This window comes from Moesziomyces antarcticus (genome assembly GCF_000747765.1).
Source record: "Moesziomyces antarcticus DNA, scaffold: scaffold_v10003, strain JCM 10317, whole genome shotgun sequence".
In the NCBI taxonomy this organism is placed as follows: Eukaryota; Fungi; Basidiomycota; class Ustilaginomycetes; order Ustilaginales; family Ustilaginaceae; genus Moesziomyces; species Moesziomyces antarcticus.
Genome location: NW_014639007.1, coordinates 1,183,517 through 1,199,221, shown reverse-complemented (window position 1 = coordinate 1,199,221; position 15,705 = coordinate 1,183,517). Strand labels below are relative to the sequence as shown.

The 15,705-nt window shown below is 61.1% G+C and overlaps 8 protein-coding genes across 8 annotated transcripts; 5 read left to right on the top strand and 3 right to left on the bottom strand.

Annotated features, from left to right (window-relative positions):
• Window positions 1-430: 430 nt before the first annotated feature.
• PAN0_003d1949 (major facilitator superfamily transporter) lies at window positions 431-2,239 on the top strand (the record flags this gene model as incomplete). Its single annotated transcript, XM_014802904.1, has 1 exon — window positions 431-2,239. The coding sequence occupies one exon, from the start codon at window positions 431-433 to the stop codon at window positions 2,237-2,239; it is 1,809 nt and encodes a 602-aa protein (XP_014658390.1).
• Window positions 2,240-2,452: 213 nt separating this feature from the next.
• PAN0_003c1948 (uncharacterized protein) lies at window positions 2,453-3,328 on the bottom strand (the record flags this gene model as incomplete). The annotated part of the gene is made up of 3 exons (XM_014802903.1): window positions 2,453-2,538; window positions 2,643-2,688; window positions 2,762-3,328. The coding sequence occupies 3 exons, from the start codon at window positions 3,326-3,328 to the stop codon at window positions 2,453-2,455; spliced, it is 699 nt and encodes a 232-aa protein (XP_014658389.1).
• A 574-nt stretch (window positions 3,329-3,902) lies between these two features.
• PAN0_003d1947 (uncharacterized protein) lies at window positions 3,903-4,817 on the top strand (the record flags this gene model as incomplete). The annotated part of the gene is made up of 1 exon (XM_014802902.1): window positions 3,903-4,817. One exon carries the CDS (start codon window positions 3,903-3,905, stop codon window positions 4,815-4,817), a length of 915 nt encoding a protein of 304 aa, XP_014658388.1.
• A 702-nt stretch (window positions 4,818-5,519) lies between these two features.
• Window positions 5,520-6,933, top strand: PAN0_003d1946 (retinol dehydrogenase; the record flags this gene model as incomplete). The annotated part of the gene is made up of 3 exons (XM_014802901.1): window positions 5,520-5,578; window positions 5,709-5,924; window positions 5,994-6,933. 3 exons carry the CDS (start codon window positions 5,520-5,522, stop codon window positions 6,931-6,933), a joined length of 1,215 nt encoding a protein of 404 aa, XP_014658387.1.
• An 874-nt stretch (window positions 6,934-7,807) lies between these two features.
• Window positions 7,808-9,100, bottom strand: PAN0_003c1945 (DUF1682 family protein; the record flags this gene model as incomplete). The annotated part of the gene is made up of 1 exon (XM_014802900.1): window positions 7,808-9,100. One exon carries the CDS (start codon window positions 9,098-9,100, stop codon window positions 7,808-7,810), a length of 1,293 nt encoding a protein of 430 aa, XP_014658386.1.
• Window positions 9,101-9,547: 447 nt separating this feature from the next.
• On the top strand, window positions 9,548-11,204 carry PAN0_003d1944 (inositol polyphosphate phosphatase; the record flags this gene model as incomplete). The annotated part of the gene is made up of 2 exons (XM_014802899.1): window positions 9,548-9,847; window positions 9,921-11,204. 2 exons carry the CDS (start codon window positions 9,548-9,550, stop codon window positions 11,202-11,204), a joined length of 1,584 nt encoding a protein of 527 aa, XP_014658385.1.
• A 19-nt stretch (window positions 11,205-11,223) lies between these two features.
• On the bottom strand, window positions 11,224-12,314 carry PAN0_003c1943 (conserved mitochondrial protein; the record flags this gene model as incomplete). Its single annotated transcript, XM_014802898.1, has 3 exons — window positions 11,224-11,286; window positions 11,360-11,783; window positions 11,848-12,314. 3 exons carry the CDS (start codon window positions 12,312-12,314, stop codon window positions 11,224-11,226), a joined length of 954 nt encoding a protein of 317 aa, XP_014658384.1.
• A 924-nt stretch (window positions 12,315-13,238) lies between these two features.
• Window positions 13,239-15,491, top strand: PAN0_003d1942 (uncharacterized protein; the record flags this gene model as incomplete). Its single annotated transcript, XM_014802897.1, has 1 exon — window positions 13,239-15,491. One exon carries the CDS (start codon window positions 13,239-13,241, stop codon window positions 15,489-15,491), a length of 2,253 nt encoding a protein of 750 aa, XP_014658383.1.
• Window positions 15,492-15,705: the final 214 nt, after the last annotated feature.

Genomic DNA, 15,705 nt, shown 5'->3' with positions numbered 1-15,705 from the left:
AGGGTGGCTTGAGCTCGCTACGCATCCCGCCTGGATTTGCAGTTTCGTCACACTCCGACGACCAGCCGAAACTTTGGAATCCCCGTCATGAAAAAATAAAAAAGATTCGGCAGCTGCCATACTCGCATGGTCGCCTTATCGCGCAGTCTCTTTGGCTCTTGCAACAGCATGAACTTGGGCTTGTCGTTCCTGTGGTTGGGCTCGTTACGTCTGTGATTGGGCCTGCAATGCGAGGGTAGGCCGCCTCGAACGCCTGCTTCAGAAGTTTTTTCGCGCCGGGTTGGCCCGCGGTTGATTCGTGTGCGCAGATCATTGTGCTCTCACTTGAGCCGATCCTCGTGTCCGTATCACTTGACCCAAGGCAGCAGGCGACATCTTGCTTCCCAGCCACCACCATCTACCCATCAGCACCAGCGCCGCCCACTTCACCATGGCGCCAACCCAATCCGAGCGCACGCCTTTGCTGGGCACGCAGCAGCGACAGCCGTCCGTCTCGCGTCACCGTCCAAGCTTCGCCGCCAGTATCGGTCGCCCTGACCTTACCGCCGAGGAGGAGGATGCCATCGCACAGGAGTCGGCCTTCAGCGCCATCCAGGGCGCCGCGCACGGTGTCGATCCCAACTCGTCCGCCTTCGTCCCGCTCGATCAGAGCCACTTCTCCGTGTCCGGTATCGGAGGTGCTATCGCCGAGGAGCCTGAAGAGCCTCCCCTCCGCGCCGACATCTGGGTCATCATGGGCGCCATGTGGATCGGCAGCTTCCTCGCCGCGCTCGACGGCACCATCGTCGCCACGATCATGAACTCGGTCGGCTCCGAATTCCGCGTGAGCAAGGAGGTCGGCTGGCTCGGAACCAGCTATCTGCTCACCCAGACCGCCTTCCAGCCGCTCTACGGTCGTGCCTCGGACATCTTTGGTCGCAAGGCTGCCACGCTCTTCGCATCGGTCGTCTTCCTCATCGGTTCGCTCCTCTGCGGTCTCAGCCAGACCTTCTGGCAGCTGTGTGCCGCACGTGCTATCGCCGGTATCGGTGGTGGCGGTCTTACCACCATGGCTACGCTCGTCACGAGCGATCTGGTGAGCCTAAAGGCTCGTGGTACGTGGCAAGGGCTCGGCAACCTGGTCTACGCCACCGGCGCTGCACTCGGAGGACCCCTCGGTGGTGCGCTCGCCGATGGCGGCCTCGGATGGAGGTGGGCGTTCCTCGTCCAGGTGCCTCTGTGTGCCGTTCACTTCGCGGTTGTCTCGTGGAAGATCGACATCCCCGCCGGTCCCGGTAGCATGATCGAGAAGATCAAGCGCATCGATGCACTCGGCTCGCTCTCGCTCGTCACTTCGGTCACGCTGATCCTCGTCGGTCTGAGCCTGGGCGGCAACGAGCGCGAGTGGTCGGACAAGCTTGTGCTTGGCTCGCTCATCGGCGGTGGTGCGGTGCTGGTGCTGTTCGTGTTGATCGAGCGCTACGTGGCGCGCGAGCCGCTGATGCCCATGTCGGTGCTGTTCAACCGCACGCCCGGCTTTGTCGCCATCGCATGCTGGTTCATCACCATGTCGCAGTTCGGCATCATCTTCAACGTGCCGACGTACTTCCAGTCGGTCGAGCAGACGGCGTCGTCGTACGCAGGTCTCCACCTCATCCCCAACGCCATCATTGCTTCGAGCTGCAGTCTGGGCAGTGGACTCATCATGGCGCGCACGGGTCGATACCGCAAGATGCTCCTGCTCGGCGGTCTGTTTGGCTTCCTCGGCCCGCTCATGATGTGCTTCTGGCACCGCGGCACCTCGGAGGTGTTTTACTGGGCCACCATGCCCTTTGGTGGTGCGGCGTACGGTTCGATTCTCACCATCACGCTTGTGGCTCTGATTGCCTCGGTGGACCCCAAGGATATGGCGGCGGCTACGGGTGTGACGTACCTCTTCCGTGCGACTGGTTCGGTGCTGGGTATCTCGCTTTCGAGCGCCATCCTGCAGAACAGCCTGCAGAAGAACCTGGAAAAGACCGACATCCCGCGCAAAGTCATCCAGCTCATCCGCCAGGATGCAGGTGCGATCAAGGAGCTCAGCAAGCCGCTGCGCCAGGCTGCCATTGGAGCGTACGAGCAGTCGATGCACACCGTCTTTATCGCCATCGCCGCCGCAGGTTTCTTCGCCTTCCTGGCTCTCTTCTTTATCGAGGAGCGTGATCTGCCTGGCAAGAAGCCCGCCGCTCCTGCCGCTGTCCCCGCCCGTGCCCAGCGCTAGACACTAGATTCCTAGACTTCGACTTGGACCATGACTCGGCTGCCTGCCGTTTTGTTGCTTCATCTTTCTACCTTTACAACTTTCACCTGCTTCTACAATGACAAATCAACTGATGGGAAAGAGCTTTTTGAGACTGCTTTGCATTGAAGATGAGCGGGATCGCAGAAAGCTCGAGGGATTGTCGTGCCACAATGTCGGGCCCGTATGAGTGCTTCAGCTGAGCTGCTGAGCGAGGAAGTCCTTCCACGCGGCTTCGTCGAAGGACGACGAGATGCTGCCTTCCACCAGACCGTTCCAGACTGAAGTTGAAGCGAGACGAAGCAGAAACGTAGCGAGGGTCAGCAAAATGCCCATTCCAAGGCGAACACGTGCCGAGCTAGTAAGCCACGCATCAGACACTTACGGCAAGTTGGTGTGACGTGGATACCGTTCTGACGGCCGAGCTTGACCTGTAGACGCCGGCGAGACAGAAACCAAGGTTCAGCACGTCATTAATGTTATGAAAGCGGGAGCTTCACTTACGCAGTACTTGAGCTCGGGGACGACGGCGCTTCCGCCATTGCCCTCCTTCTCAACGCGGATGAGGTTCTTGATCGACTGGCCGAGGGGGGTTCCCTGGAGATCTCGGTGGATTGCGTCCTGCTTGCGCTTCTTGGGTGCCTCTCCGACGGTCTCGATCGCGAGTGTCGCCAGCTCACCACGAATCTGATCGGGAGCCTTTCCACGAGCAGGGCCGTCGAAGAATCGACCCTGTTCCTTCATGAGCTCGAGCGAGTAGAGCCAGAATGCATTACGGTCCGGCTTCGAGGTGATGGCCGGATCGGTAAGTGCGATCTTGGCGACGGCAAGCGCCGACTCGTGAAGCAGCGTCGAGCTCGAGTGCCATGGCTGCGGGTAAGGACGCACGACGATGCGCACCTGATCCTTGTACTGCGCCGAATCACCAACAACGAGCGGAAGCAGGTAGTCGTGCACGCCTTTGATCTGCTTGGCTGAGAAGGGGCAGAGGTAGTCGACGAAGAGCTCGAGCGTGTTGGGCGCGGTGAGCGACCCGATCGAAAGGGCCTGCAGCGAGGGAGGGAGCGCCATGGTCGATGATCAGGTGATGAAGCGGTTGTGGATGAGGGGGCAAGGGAAAGGAAGATATCAAAGCGTTCATCAGTCTTGAGCGACAGTGCGGCAACGCCTCCTCCACTCTGCACGGACATCCGGACCTGCTCGCCAATTGACGTGATCCTCTGCCAGCTTTGCATCGTCGGTCCGGAACACAAATTTGAGAAATGTGAGATCTGTGAGGTCAAGGCCTAACATTCAAGGGGAATTCGCACCTCGAGCAGGCTGTGCCATCCCCCCGATGACCGGATGCGCGCGTCTGGCTCGTGGCTGGAAGAGCGAGAGACCCTAACTTCCCAACAGAAGTTGAGTGGGAGCGAGAGTTGGGCGCCTCGCCTCGGCCCGCGCGGCGCGGGGTCTGGATCCAGCCCAGGCTTAATTGCTTTGGGCTGACTGGAACGCTACCGCTCCGCAGTTGGATTTGGCCCACTTGGCCGGCCGCGCTCTCGACCCTGTCCGCGTCGACCTTGACCCTACCGCCCCGCCTTCCCCACCTTCATCTACATCGCAGGACTTCTGTCGCAACCACTCGACTGCGCACTTCGGAACGATGGCTAAAGGCAAAGGTCCGGTCAGGAAGCACCACGCCTTTCATGGTGTGATCATGGTGTGCGGTTGGCTGCTGCCTCCGCTTGCCGTGCTCATCCGCTTCGGCGTGGGTCTGGATCTGGTGATCAACATCATCTGCACCATCTGCGGGTACATCCCTGGTCACGCGCACAACTTTTGGATCCAGAACATCCGAAACAACAAGAACGCGCGACACTCGCCCTCGTGGGCCATTCGCTACGGACTCGTCAAGGACTACCGCGTCAAGCGCACTGCCAACGGCTGGTCCGACCGATACGGCGACGGTGCGACGCAGTGGAAGAACCAGGAGGTCATCGTGGACCCCATCACGGGCGAGACGCGCCGCGACCCCGAGTCGGCTCGCAAGACGGGCAACGTGCGTTCCGGCAGCCACTTCCTGGCGCCTTGGGCGGACAATGTGGACGACAGCCCGCGCGCCGAGCGCGAGGACCCATCCGACCCGTACGCAGAGGAGAGGAGGCAGAACGCCGGTCGACCGGGCAACGTGACTCGCGACCCCATCACGGGTGCTCTGCTCGACGGCGGCGCCGGTGGTGGAGGCTCGCTGTCGCGCAGCAGCTCGCGACGCAGCCTCGGAAGCCGCTACGCCGAGCGCTACGGCATCGGCACCGAGGCCTCGTCCAGAAGCTCGCTCAGCTATGCCAACGATGCAAAGGAGTCGAACGGCGGCAGCAAGTGGGGCCGCTCCAACTCGTCCAAGAACAAGAAGAAGGACCGCTGGGCTCGAGAGGCCGATGCGCTCGGCCACCCGTCGCAGCAGTCGTACGGCTCGGACAACTACAGCTTTGACGACAACTCGCGCACCGCAGACACCGCCGCACCCAACCGCTCCAGCCGCATCCGCGACCCCCTTGCAGACCGTCACGATTTCTGAGGCGCGAGAGCCACATTCTTCTCTTTGGTAGCTCAGCCCTTATCCCGCGATGATACGCATGCATTCAATCTTGTTCCGGCTCACTGTCATGTCTTGTTGTTACGGATGAACACGATTGCTTCCTTGATGCTCGTTGTGCTCGCGTTCGCAGGGATTCATACGTGGCTCGCGTTGGGATCGCTGCAAGGGCTGAGGCGGTCGTGTGTGTACCCAGAAGGTTCTAGCAAAGATGTACGCACCGCTAGGCATCGCTGTCCATACTCTAGTTAGTCGACGATTTCACGCTAGCTTCTACGACAGGCAGCTCAAGTCGGCTCGGAAAGCTGGACGAATGATTGGAAAGCACAGCCTCGGCAACAGCGCACTCAGCTCTGCTCGGCAAGGCTCTGCGAGCATGAAAGCGATGGTCTCGTGGCCAGCCCATGCGCAGCGGCTGCCATCACAGACATCGGCTGAGTCGCTTTGCGGCTTTGGCAGTTGCAAAGAGTGGTTCTGCAACGAGGTCGAGCATGGTGATTTTTCGTTCCTTTTCGCGGCTCGATTTCTACACTCTTTTAGCAAAGCTGTTTCGCGATGCATGTGTGGGGCTTCTCCATTCGACCTCGCTCGGCCCCTCGCTCAAGATAGGCTCGGGCCGATCATCCTCGAGCCGACTCGGGGTCAAATGAACCAAAGGCGCAGTGACAGCACAGCCTGCCCACAATGAAGCAGCTCGTAAGCCTTGCAACTGGCGCGGCAACCTCGGTCGAATTTCATCTTGTGTATGCGAGGCGTGCTGTGCCGTGCGGTGCCGTTTCTCGGAGCGGTGCCCCGCCTTGGAACTCCACGGAGGCTAAATGCTCCACTTTGGCGCCTTTTCACAACGTGCGTGTGGTAACTCGCCTCGTGCAGCGGTGACGACGCAGATCTTCCTCTCGAGTGGATCGCTGTGCATGCGCTTGCATCTTGCCCGGCAACCTACTTCAAGTTCCCGAGCTCTCGCTCCTCAGGTCTTTCCTCGCCACCCATCCACATTGATAGAAACATGCCGTCGTTCAAGGCTTCCGACATCCCCAATCTCTCTGGCCGCGTGGCCATCGTGACGGGCGGCAACGCCGGTCTCGGAGCGTAAGTGGAACCTCATTCCGCCTTCTTGAGGAGACCGTGCTGACTCCATTTTGCCATCGCTCTGCACAGGTCTTCCTGCCTCGAGCTCGCACGAAATGGCGCCAAGGTGTACATGGCGTCGCGCACCGAATCCAAGGCGCGCGATGCCATCGAAAAGATCAAGAAGGCGGTGCCCAACGCCGACATCCACTTTCTCCAGCTCGATCTCACCGAGCTTGCCGCGGTTCGCAAGGCTGCCGACGACTTCCTCGCGCAGGAGAAGCGTCTGGACATCCTGCTCAACAATGCGGGTGTGATGGCGATGCCGTACGAATTCACCAAGGACGGCATCGAGATCCAGGTGGGCACCAACGTGGTGGGCCACTACCTCTTCACCATGCTGCTGCTGCCCACGCTCTACAACACCTCCAAGCTGCCCGAGTACGCCAGCCCCGAGTCGCCCTCGGTGCGCATCGTCCAGGTCTCGAGCATGGGCCACCTGGGCGCTGCATCCGATACGAGCTTCAAGGACCTCGAGGCGGTCAACAAGAAGCACTGGCCCGAGTTCAAGGGCACCTGGAACCGCTACGGCAAGAGCAAGCTCGGCAACATCCTCATTGCCAACGAGCTTGCCAAGCTGCTTCCCTCGGATGCGCGCATCACCAATCTCTCGATCCACCCCGGTGTCGTTGCTACCGAGCTCCTCCGTGGACCGGTGGCATCGTATGGCAAGATCATCAGCCTTGTCCAGCCTCTTTACAACAAGATCGTGACTGCTCCCGAGGACGGCGCTCTGACCCAGCTCTATGCATGCACCTCGCCCCAGGTCGACAAGCTCGGTCTCAACGGCGCCTACCTCGTGCCCGTCGCCAAGAAGGGCTCCAAGAGCAAGCAGGCCCAGGACAAGGACGGCAAGCTTGCAGCAGAGCTGTTCGCCTTCTGCAACAAGTTTGTGCAGGACAAGCTCGGCCTCGACCTCGCTGCCCACGTCCAACCTGCCGGCGTCCAGCTTCCTCAGAGCCACCTCTAGATACCAGGCTCGTCGATCCTTAGTTTTCCCTAGCCTCTACGTTCCTAAAGATCTCCCTAAAGATCAGCCAGATGTTCAAGATGGTTCCGTGCGTGTGATGCATTGACGTGTGTTGCGAGAAAGACCCCCGGAGCCTTGCGAAGAGCCTAAGCGCCTCTTCGCCAACGGACCAAGATTGCATCAGGGTCAGGCGGCGGCGGTGGGAAAATCGCGTGGTGGAAAAGTGAAATTGCATGGAACTCGGAACAGGCGGTGGTGGGCGCGTGGAAGAAGGGTTCGACTCTGGAAGCAACAACTTGGTTCATCGCTTGTCACCATCGACGCTTTGTGCTCGCACGAGCTGTTCAGCCGTATTCCACCGACCAGTACACCATTCGCAATGACTCGTAAGTGCCATCACAACGTCCTTAACGCCTCTAGAATCCGTTAGCTGATGAGTTGATGCGTTCGGACGGGGGCAGGCGGCAACCAGCGTGAACTGGCACGTGCCAAGAACCAGAAGAAGCAGGCCGACGCCAACAAGGGCAAGCGCAACGAGTCCAACACCTCGATCGCCAAGCGCAAGGAGGCCGACGCAGAAGCCCTGCGTGCCAAACAAGCGGTAAGTCGGCTTTGCATGACCAGCATCACACACACATCGCTGACCCACCGTCGAATCAACAGGCAAAGGCGGCAAAGGCAGCAGAAGCGGCGAAATAGCACGACACACAACTCCTGCATCATCCAATCAAAGCACGCTCACAACAGATCAGATATCTCGTGTCCGATTACTGCGCTTCATTGTTCCATTGCGACGCAGCAACTTGGGAAAAGTACATGGGTTGTCAGCGCCGCCTTGTAATCGGCAACGCAATCGAGGAGGGGAAGGATAGGATCAACCGGAGCGCACCTTCTGGGCGCCCTTTTTCATGGCGCGCTTGCGCTCGACCTCCCTGCGCTTTGCCTGTTCGGCGGGCGAGAGCTTGTCGAACTTTTCCTTTTCGGCCTTGCGCTTTGCCTCTTCCCGCGCCTCGAGTTCTGCCTCGCGCTGTTCCTTGGTGGCCTCGTCGTGCAGCTCCTTGTCGACCTGGGCGCGCGTCTTGCGCAGCTTGGCGAGCGTCTCGTTGCGCAGCTTCACCACACCCGTGTCGAGCGCGTCGACGAGGTTGCAGCCGAACTGGAGCAGCTCGATCGCCTTGCGCACGTTCGCGTGCGACTTGGGCAGCTGCAGCGTGATGATGAGCAGGCGCTCGCGCTTCTCGGCCGCAATGGGGCCGTTGGTAGGTCGCGAGAAAGGCTGGTCGGTCAGCACGAGGCTGTCGAGCAGCTGGCCCGCCTTGCCTTCGAGAAGGTCGACCAGGCCGAGCTTGGCGCGCTGCGCAACACCCTTCTGATCCGCCTCGCCGAGGAAGCCGTCGGTGAGGTCCGTAGCCTCGCTCATCACCGCCCACTGCTTGGACAGCCCACGCGAGGTGACGGTGGCATCGGTGTCGTTGACCTTGGCAAACGTGAGGTCGAAGCGGCCGCTGCGCGTGTGCTGCAGCGCGCTCTTGTTGACGAGCGCAAACACGCCCGAGACGTTGTCCGACGTGGGAGGTAGCGTGAAGGTAAAGGTGACCGTATCGCGGAAGGAGGACGAGGTGGAAGCGACCACGACATCCTTGAGCAGCGTGTATACGATCTCCATCGGGTCGTGTCGGGGCACCATATCGAACGTCACCTGAAGGCTCGCGCATCCACGGCGACCCGAGGCGAACATGAACGCCGCATTGCCGCCGTTCCACAGCAGGCTGCCCTTGCCTTCGTTGTCGGCGACGACGGCAAACTCCTGCTGAAGCACGGGAGCCGCAGCCGTGGCGAATCGCTGTGCCATCTGGCGGTTGCGCGTCTTGCCGACGAGGTGGATGAGCATGAAGAGCACGCAGAAGCCGAGCACACCGCCCTCGAGCCAGAACAGCGCGGGTCGGAAGACGAAGCGGCCAGTGAGCGGAATTTCGATGCCATCGTACGGCTGATTCGCCTGGTACGCCGTCGCGCCTACGGGCTGCTTGACGTTGAGCGTCGAGCGCACGAACGAGGGCAGCTCGAGAGCCGCAGCTGCGGGTGCGGAGAAGGCGGCTGCGAGCAGCATCAGCGTCCACGCGGCGAAGACGGTGCCCGTCTGCCCTGAGAGCTGGGTAGAGGCCATGGTGCAAAAGTCGTGCGGAAGAGCGAGAGAGATGATGGAGGCGTGTCGAGACCAGAGGTAGTTGGCCGGCGAGTCGAGTCGAGTTGCTTCCCCCACGCTCTCTGCGCGTCTTTGTCGCCGTCTCTCTGTGCCTCTATTTCTTTCTTCTTGGATAGCAGCCGGAAGCGGAAAGCTGATTTGTTGGTCCGTGTTCGAAGCGTCGATTAAATTCGAAGATGTTAGGTCGAGGTGCTTCGAGGGTGACCGCTTTCAGCTGCATGCGCTTGGCGTACCCCGCATAGATTTGAGCTCTTTTGTCCGTCGTCGACGCCGCTGACGATGACGCCTCGGCTCTGCCTCTCGCCTACTACATCGTTTACTTCTGCTACTTAGACACAAGAAGCTCCAAGGATACGGCTTCTCTCGATCTTGCCATCCTTCCACCACGTCCTCGCTGCCAACGTCAAGATGAGCGGATCCGGGCTGCGCGTGCAGATCGCCTCCTACAACGCCAACCTGCAAGGCGCAGAGACCACGCGACACGACCTCACTCCCTGGCTGATCCCCGCAGCGGAGCAGAGGCCCGTGCAGCCCGTCTCGTCAAAACCCGTCACCAACGCCAACGTGCTCGAGGCAGCTGCGTACAAGTCGAGCAATGCCAAGACGCCGTCTACGCATCCATCGCTGCCGCGCGAGGCACCCGACTTCTACGCCGTAGGCTTCCAAGAGCTCATCCCGCTCCACACCGGCTTTGCAGCGTCAGGCCACGTGGCTCTGTACAATACGGACCTCGACATTCGCAGGACGGTGCGTCCGCATCAGGCGGTGGTGTCGGGCACAGGCATCGTACGCTAGCCTCGAGGAGGGCGGAGGACCGGAGGGCTACCCGCTGCTCTGCAGGGTCGACCTGGTGGGCATCGCGCTCTTCGTCTACGCCCGAGAGCGAGCGGCGTTCTCGGTGTCCAAGGCAGCCGCCACGAGCGCGCGCGGTGCAGCGCATCGCGTCAAGGAGATCCGCGCCGCCAAAGTCGGCACCGGTCTGGCGGGTGTCATGGGCAACAAGGGTGGCGTCGGCGTGCGCATCGTTGTAGCCGCTGCCGACGGCAAGGGCCCAGACGAGGTGCTCACCTTTGTGAGCGCGCATCTGGCTGCGCACGATCACAACGTCCTGCGCCGCAACAAGGACTGGCAGCAGATCGTCCAGCGCATGGTGTTCGAGCCGACGTCGGTACAGAAGCTTCCCATCCTGCAGGAGCAAAGCTCCAAGCCGCTCAATCCCAACGACATGGACGCACTCAAGCAGCAGCACGAGAAAGAGACGCAGTCCGACAAGCGCGCAAAGAAGACCGCTCCGCTGGACGACAAGAGCTACACGGTGTACGACACGACGCATCTGTTTGTGTTTGGCGATCTCAACCACCGCATTGCGCTGGGCAAGAGCGAGCTGGAGCGCGCGCGCAAAGGCGACGAAAAGGCCGGCGCCACCTCGGAGCTGACGAAAGAGTCGCTCTTCAAGGCGCTCGAAGCGGGCGACTGGTCTACACTGTCGGAGTACGACCAGCTGAGCTACCAGCGTCTGTCGCAGCCACCCAAGGCGTTCCACGGTCTCACCGAGCTGCCCATGGCACAAGCTGGCGTTCCACCGACTTACAAGTACGTCGTTTCGCGGCCGGGCAAGCAGACCAAGAAGAAGAACGCCGGCATCACGTCGGATGCGCTGGAGGGCCATACGCTCAACAAGAAGCGCGTGCCCGGCTGGACCGATCGCATCCTGTGGGCATCTGCGACCGCGCGAGACCAGAATGCGCAGCACGGCGTAGAGGTCGAGTTCTACCGCAGCATCATGCAGTACACCCACTCGGACCACAAACCCATCACCACCCTGCTCCGTCTGCCACCGCCCGGCTCATCGCCACAACTGCTCTCGTCGTTCAACCCATACGAGACGCTTCCATCGACTCAGCGATTGCTGCTCTCCACCAGCGGTGTGGTGCTCGACAGACTCGTGGGCTACATCTGGAGCCTTCTCCTCCTCACCGGCGGCGGCAGCTTGGCTGGTGGTCTGCTCGAGGTGTTTATCATCGGTGCGATTACAGCGTGGTGGTTCTACCAGCCCAGGGCATGAACCGTTGTGCTTTCAACGGCTAGAGCTTGCTCTCCTTGCCCATGCCCTCGAACTCTTCTGCTCCTTCCACTGCCTCACAGATCTGTACAAAAAGCAAAAGGGTTTTGTCAGTTACCGACTCGACTGGAATTGTGCAAGGCGTGTTCAGAACGTACGCTGTCGACAGTGCGAACGACCCAGAGTGCGCCTTCCTCGGTGGTGAGCCACTCGAGACCGGCCTTGGCGGCATCATTGGGCTTGATCGAGTCCCGGGCCTTGAGCAAGCCCCAGACGTGGCTGGTCACCTGCGGACCCACGCCGCCCTGGGCTCGAAGCGCCGAGATGGCCACGAGCGAGGTGCGCAGACGGTTGACGTCCCATTCTGGCTCCACTCGCGCCGACTCGGGATCCGAGGGCAGCGTGAACGACGCCGGCGACGAGAAGAGAGGGCCGTACTCGGACTCGACGATGAAGATGGGTAGATCCGGATGCGAGGTGCCGAGGATCTTGAGCAGCTTGTCCGAGTGAGGCGTGTAGATGTCGTCCCACAGACTGTATGCAGCCTTGTGCACCGCTTCGACTCGATCCGATTTGATCTGTCTATATCGTCAAGCACCGAATGTCAGCCTTGTTGTATGACAACGCGGTGTTCGAGCAAACTTACCTCCTCGGTTCGGTGGGGAGGGCCTTGACCAGCTCCGCGTCCTCCTCAACCGCCTTTCTGAGCGCAGCGAGATTGTTGATCACCTTGGGGATGCCGATGAATCCGATGCATTTGAGGCCGGTCTCGCGCATGAGCAGCGCCACCTGCTTCCTGTGCTCGAGGCTGATGGCCTTGTCTCCCGCCGCAAACTTATGGAGCGCCTGCAGGCTGCCGGGATTGTTGAGGGTGAAGAGCGTGGCAGTGGCGATCGAGAGCCATTCTCCCCAGCCCAGACCCTTCTGCTTGGCCTCGGCCTGCAAGCTCTGGAAATGCTGGCTGACGCCCGTGAGCTTGGGCGTCGGTGTGGGATTGGCCGATCGACCGGCCGGCAGCTGTTTGGATGCCGACAGCCGCGAAGCTCGTGCTGGAAACGTAGGCTGCTGCAGCAGCTGCTTGAGTGCAGGTGGAAGCGAGCGGCTCTTGGACATGTTGACCGTGTATGTAGGCGAGTGGACGATTGTACGTGAGGGTAAGAGGGTAGGAGCGAGAGCTAGTCGCCGCCGGGAAGGAACCAGGTGGAGGCGGCGTGGCCGGTGCGCAGAAGGATGAATGTGCCGGCATTTACCCCGCAATTTCCGCGAGCTCCAAATTTGTTAGATCTCTCTATCACACGAGCTCGGTCAGGGTTCGGCGGCTAGCGCGAGTGCGTATCGCGCAATGCGGCCTCGTTGCGTCGGCGCATCCGCACCGAGCTCGACTGCGCCGCACTAGAGCTGCATCCGCCTATGCTAGTCTCGAAATTCTCAGGGTTGCCGCATCATCACCGGCAAAGTGGGCTTTCCATCCCCACTCCCGCCATCCCAGCCTTCATCGGCGTCCTCAAACCGAACCCACATCGATCCGCAGCCGCACCCGCCAGCCCCCATTGTCCGCCGGCGAATCGCCATCCACCCGCTATCTGCCCACCCGCTGCTGCAACACGTGGCGCTCCACGCGCAGGAATCGCAAACTCGTTATCTGCCACGAGTCTCAGCTGCATCGAAGCATCCATGCACCCCATTTGACGCCCCACACCGCCGGTCAGAGAAGCTCGGGTCGAGTGGAGCGCCAGTCTGCTGTCCACGCGTGAGGCTGTGCATTGGTCTCGTCGGCGGCAACCTGTGCCCTTCATCGCGTTTCCCTACGCCCCACCGCCTCGAGGCACCCATGGTGTGCTCGGCGTAACGACGTTCTCTTCAGGTCGCCGAGATCCGCCCATCGCTTCAGCCTGTGACAAGGAGATGGCATCGGCACTTCCGTCGAGCCAAGTCTGCCCTAAATAGGTCGCCCACTCCAGCTCCTTGCTCGCGTCTCTTTCCTCTCGCCATCCCACTTCTTCCGCGCCAGGCCCAGCAAGCGACCATCACAGCAACATGGGAAAGCGCGGCACGCCTCGCGCCTCTTGCGATCCTTGTCGTCGCAAGAAGGTCAAGTGCGACAAGGATCAGCGCAACGCAGAAGGCATCTCGCTCTGCTCCTTCTGTTGCGCGCGAGGATACGACTGCATCATCACCGACGACGCTCGCCCAAACGCAGACAACTCCGACACGGAGCCAGCCTCTGCCGGCGATCCTTCCACCTCTGCTTCGGCATCCACGTCGGCGTCTGCAGCAGCTCAGGCCTCCGCAGCTGCAGCTGCCGCTGCTCGCAGGAAGCGCAAAAAGTCCGACGCTCACGACGAGCGACCGGCGCAGGATCGCTTCGCCGACCTCCGATCCGATTCTCGCCCCGCTCAGGATTCACCTTTTGTCGCTGCTGCTGCGACAGAGCCAGATATGCTTCAAGTGCGCGGCTTGACCCGCCCCATCCTAGACGATGCCATCGCCTCACACTTCCGCACAACCTACTGGTGCAATCCAGCCCTCCATCCGCAACACTTCTATCCCAGATACAGGCGCTACCTCAACCAGATCGATGGCGTCGCACCTTCGGCACCCGATCTGGACAAATTCCCTCCGTCCGATATCCTTATCCTGGCGGTGGCATGCGTCGGCGTGGTGCAGCTCGGCTACGCTCCCAACCGCTTCGAGCTCCAGGCTCGCATCTTTCGACGCCTCGAAAAGCTCGTCTCACAGGCTTGTACAAAGGACGTCACCGTCGCGCTCGATGTCCTCGAGGCAATCCTGCTCACCTTTGACGTGCCGGCGCGCACAAGGGCGGTCGAAGAAGCAACGACGGCCAGTCTCGATGCCGGCTTCGTCCATCCCATGAGCCACGCCAAGATGATTCGGCTGGTCACCTACCACGGCCTCAACCGCTCGCGCGACGATCCGATGGTCAAGGCGCAGCGGAACAAGCAGCGCAGCCCGGACCGCCATGTGCTGTGCAACGTCAACGAAGAACGCATGCCGCTCATCTTGGCCGTCGCCTCGGTCAACGACATCATTCGTAGCTTCGACCTCTTCCACCGGCACCAGCTTCTCCAGGAGGACATTGACCCGGACGCCATGATGGCCGACCTGGGAGGGCCGATCGGCAACCAATGGGCGTATCAGCTCTCGCTCATGGCGTCGGTGCTGCGCACCAACAACCTCACCATCTGCGCTGCCAAGTCGCGCCGACTCGGCATTCCGCCGTCGGCGATCTTGGACGTGCTCGAGCAGCTCGAGCGCTTCGAGAGGCAGATCCCCGAGGCGCTGCGATGGAAGTCGTCCGCCAGCGCCGAGGCGGAGGCGCCATCGCTGCGCGAGCTCATCCCGCACGACAACGTGAGCGAGGATATCATCTCGATCCTGGTGCGCAAAGCTTTCCTCAATCTGCTGCTGTGGAGCCAGTACCGTTGCATACACGCCATGGTGCATGCACACGGCCTACAACGACCTACGCAGAGTGGCAACCACGAAAGCACGCTCTTTCTACGCGCGCGTCAACGACTCGACTCGTTGCTGCTGAGCGCCATCGACCGCATGTCGGAGCTGTGTCCGCAGCTGGCAGCCATCTCGGTGCCGCCTTCGTTTGCAGCGGTCAACCTGCTGGACTACAGCTCGATTGCGTTCCGCAGCTCGGCCAAGGGCGGCGCGTACTACACGCTCGAGATGGCCAAGCTTACGTACAAGGCCGGGCTGCGCGAGCTCACGGCGGACCTGCTGTCCAAGGCGGGCAAGAAGATCTATGCCTTCAGCACGTACCAGTGCCATCCGGACACGCAGGCCGAGGCGGCGAGGATGCGCAAGATGCTCTCGGGCCTGTACACCGAGTTTGAGATGATCCCCGGGCTCGGATCGACGAACGAGGTGAAGCTCAAGCAGGAGCGCGATCGGTTCTCGAGCGTGTTCGAGCCCGCCGCGGCTCCGACGGTGCCGATGAATGTGGCGGCGATTGTGGCGGATATGCCCTGGAACGGGCCGGCGCCGACGGCGACAACGAGCACAGCGGCGTCGTGGGGTACGCCGGGCACGGACGATCTGTCGACTTTCGGCAGCACCATGACCGACTTTCTGGCTGGACTGCCGTATGTGAATGCGCACATCGCGCCCATGTCGAGCAGTCCTGGATCGGTGCCGTTCGCGGCCAAGACACCCGCATCGACGGCTCCAGCCCCGTCGCCGTTTGATCTCAACGCCTTTCTCGACACACAGATCGAGGCCAACATGTCGAATACCCGCAACACGCCGTCCAACTTTTGATGCCAATCGCAGTTCAGCTTTGCGTGTTCCTGTCAGCCTGCAGAAGTCACTATGCGTGAGGCCGTGGCTGTGTCGTTAGCATGCCGAGGGTTGAAAGAGACCCGATCTGTATTTTGATCGAGCAGATGGGATCGGGTTGAGGTCAGGGTCCGAAGTGCGGACCTGCACGCGTTCAACTGGAGAAGAGCGCAAACGTTGGCAGTTGCACACGATT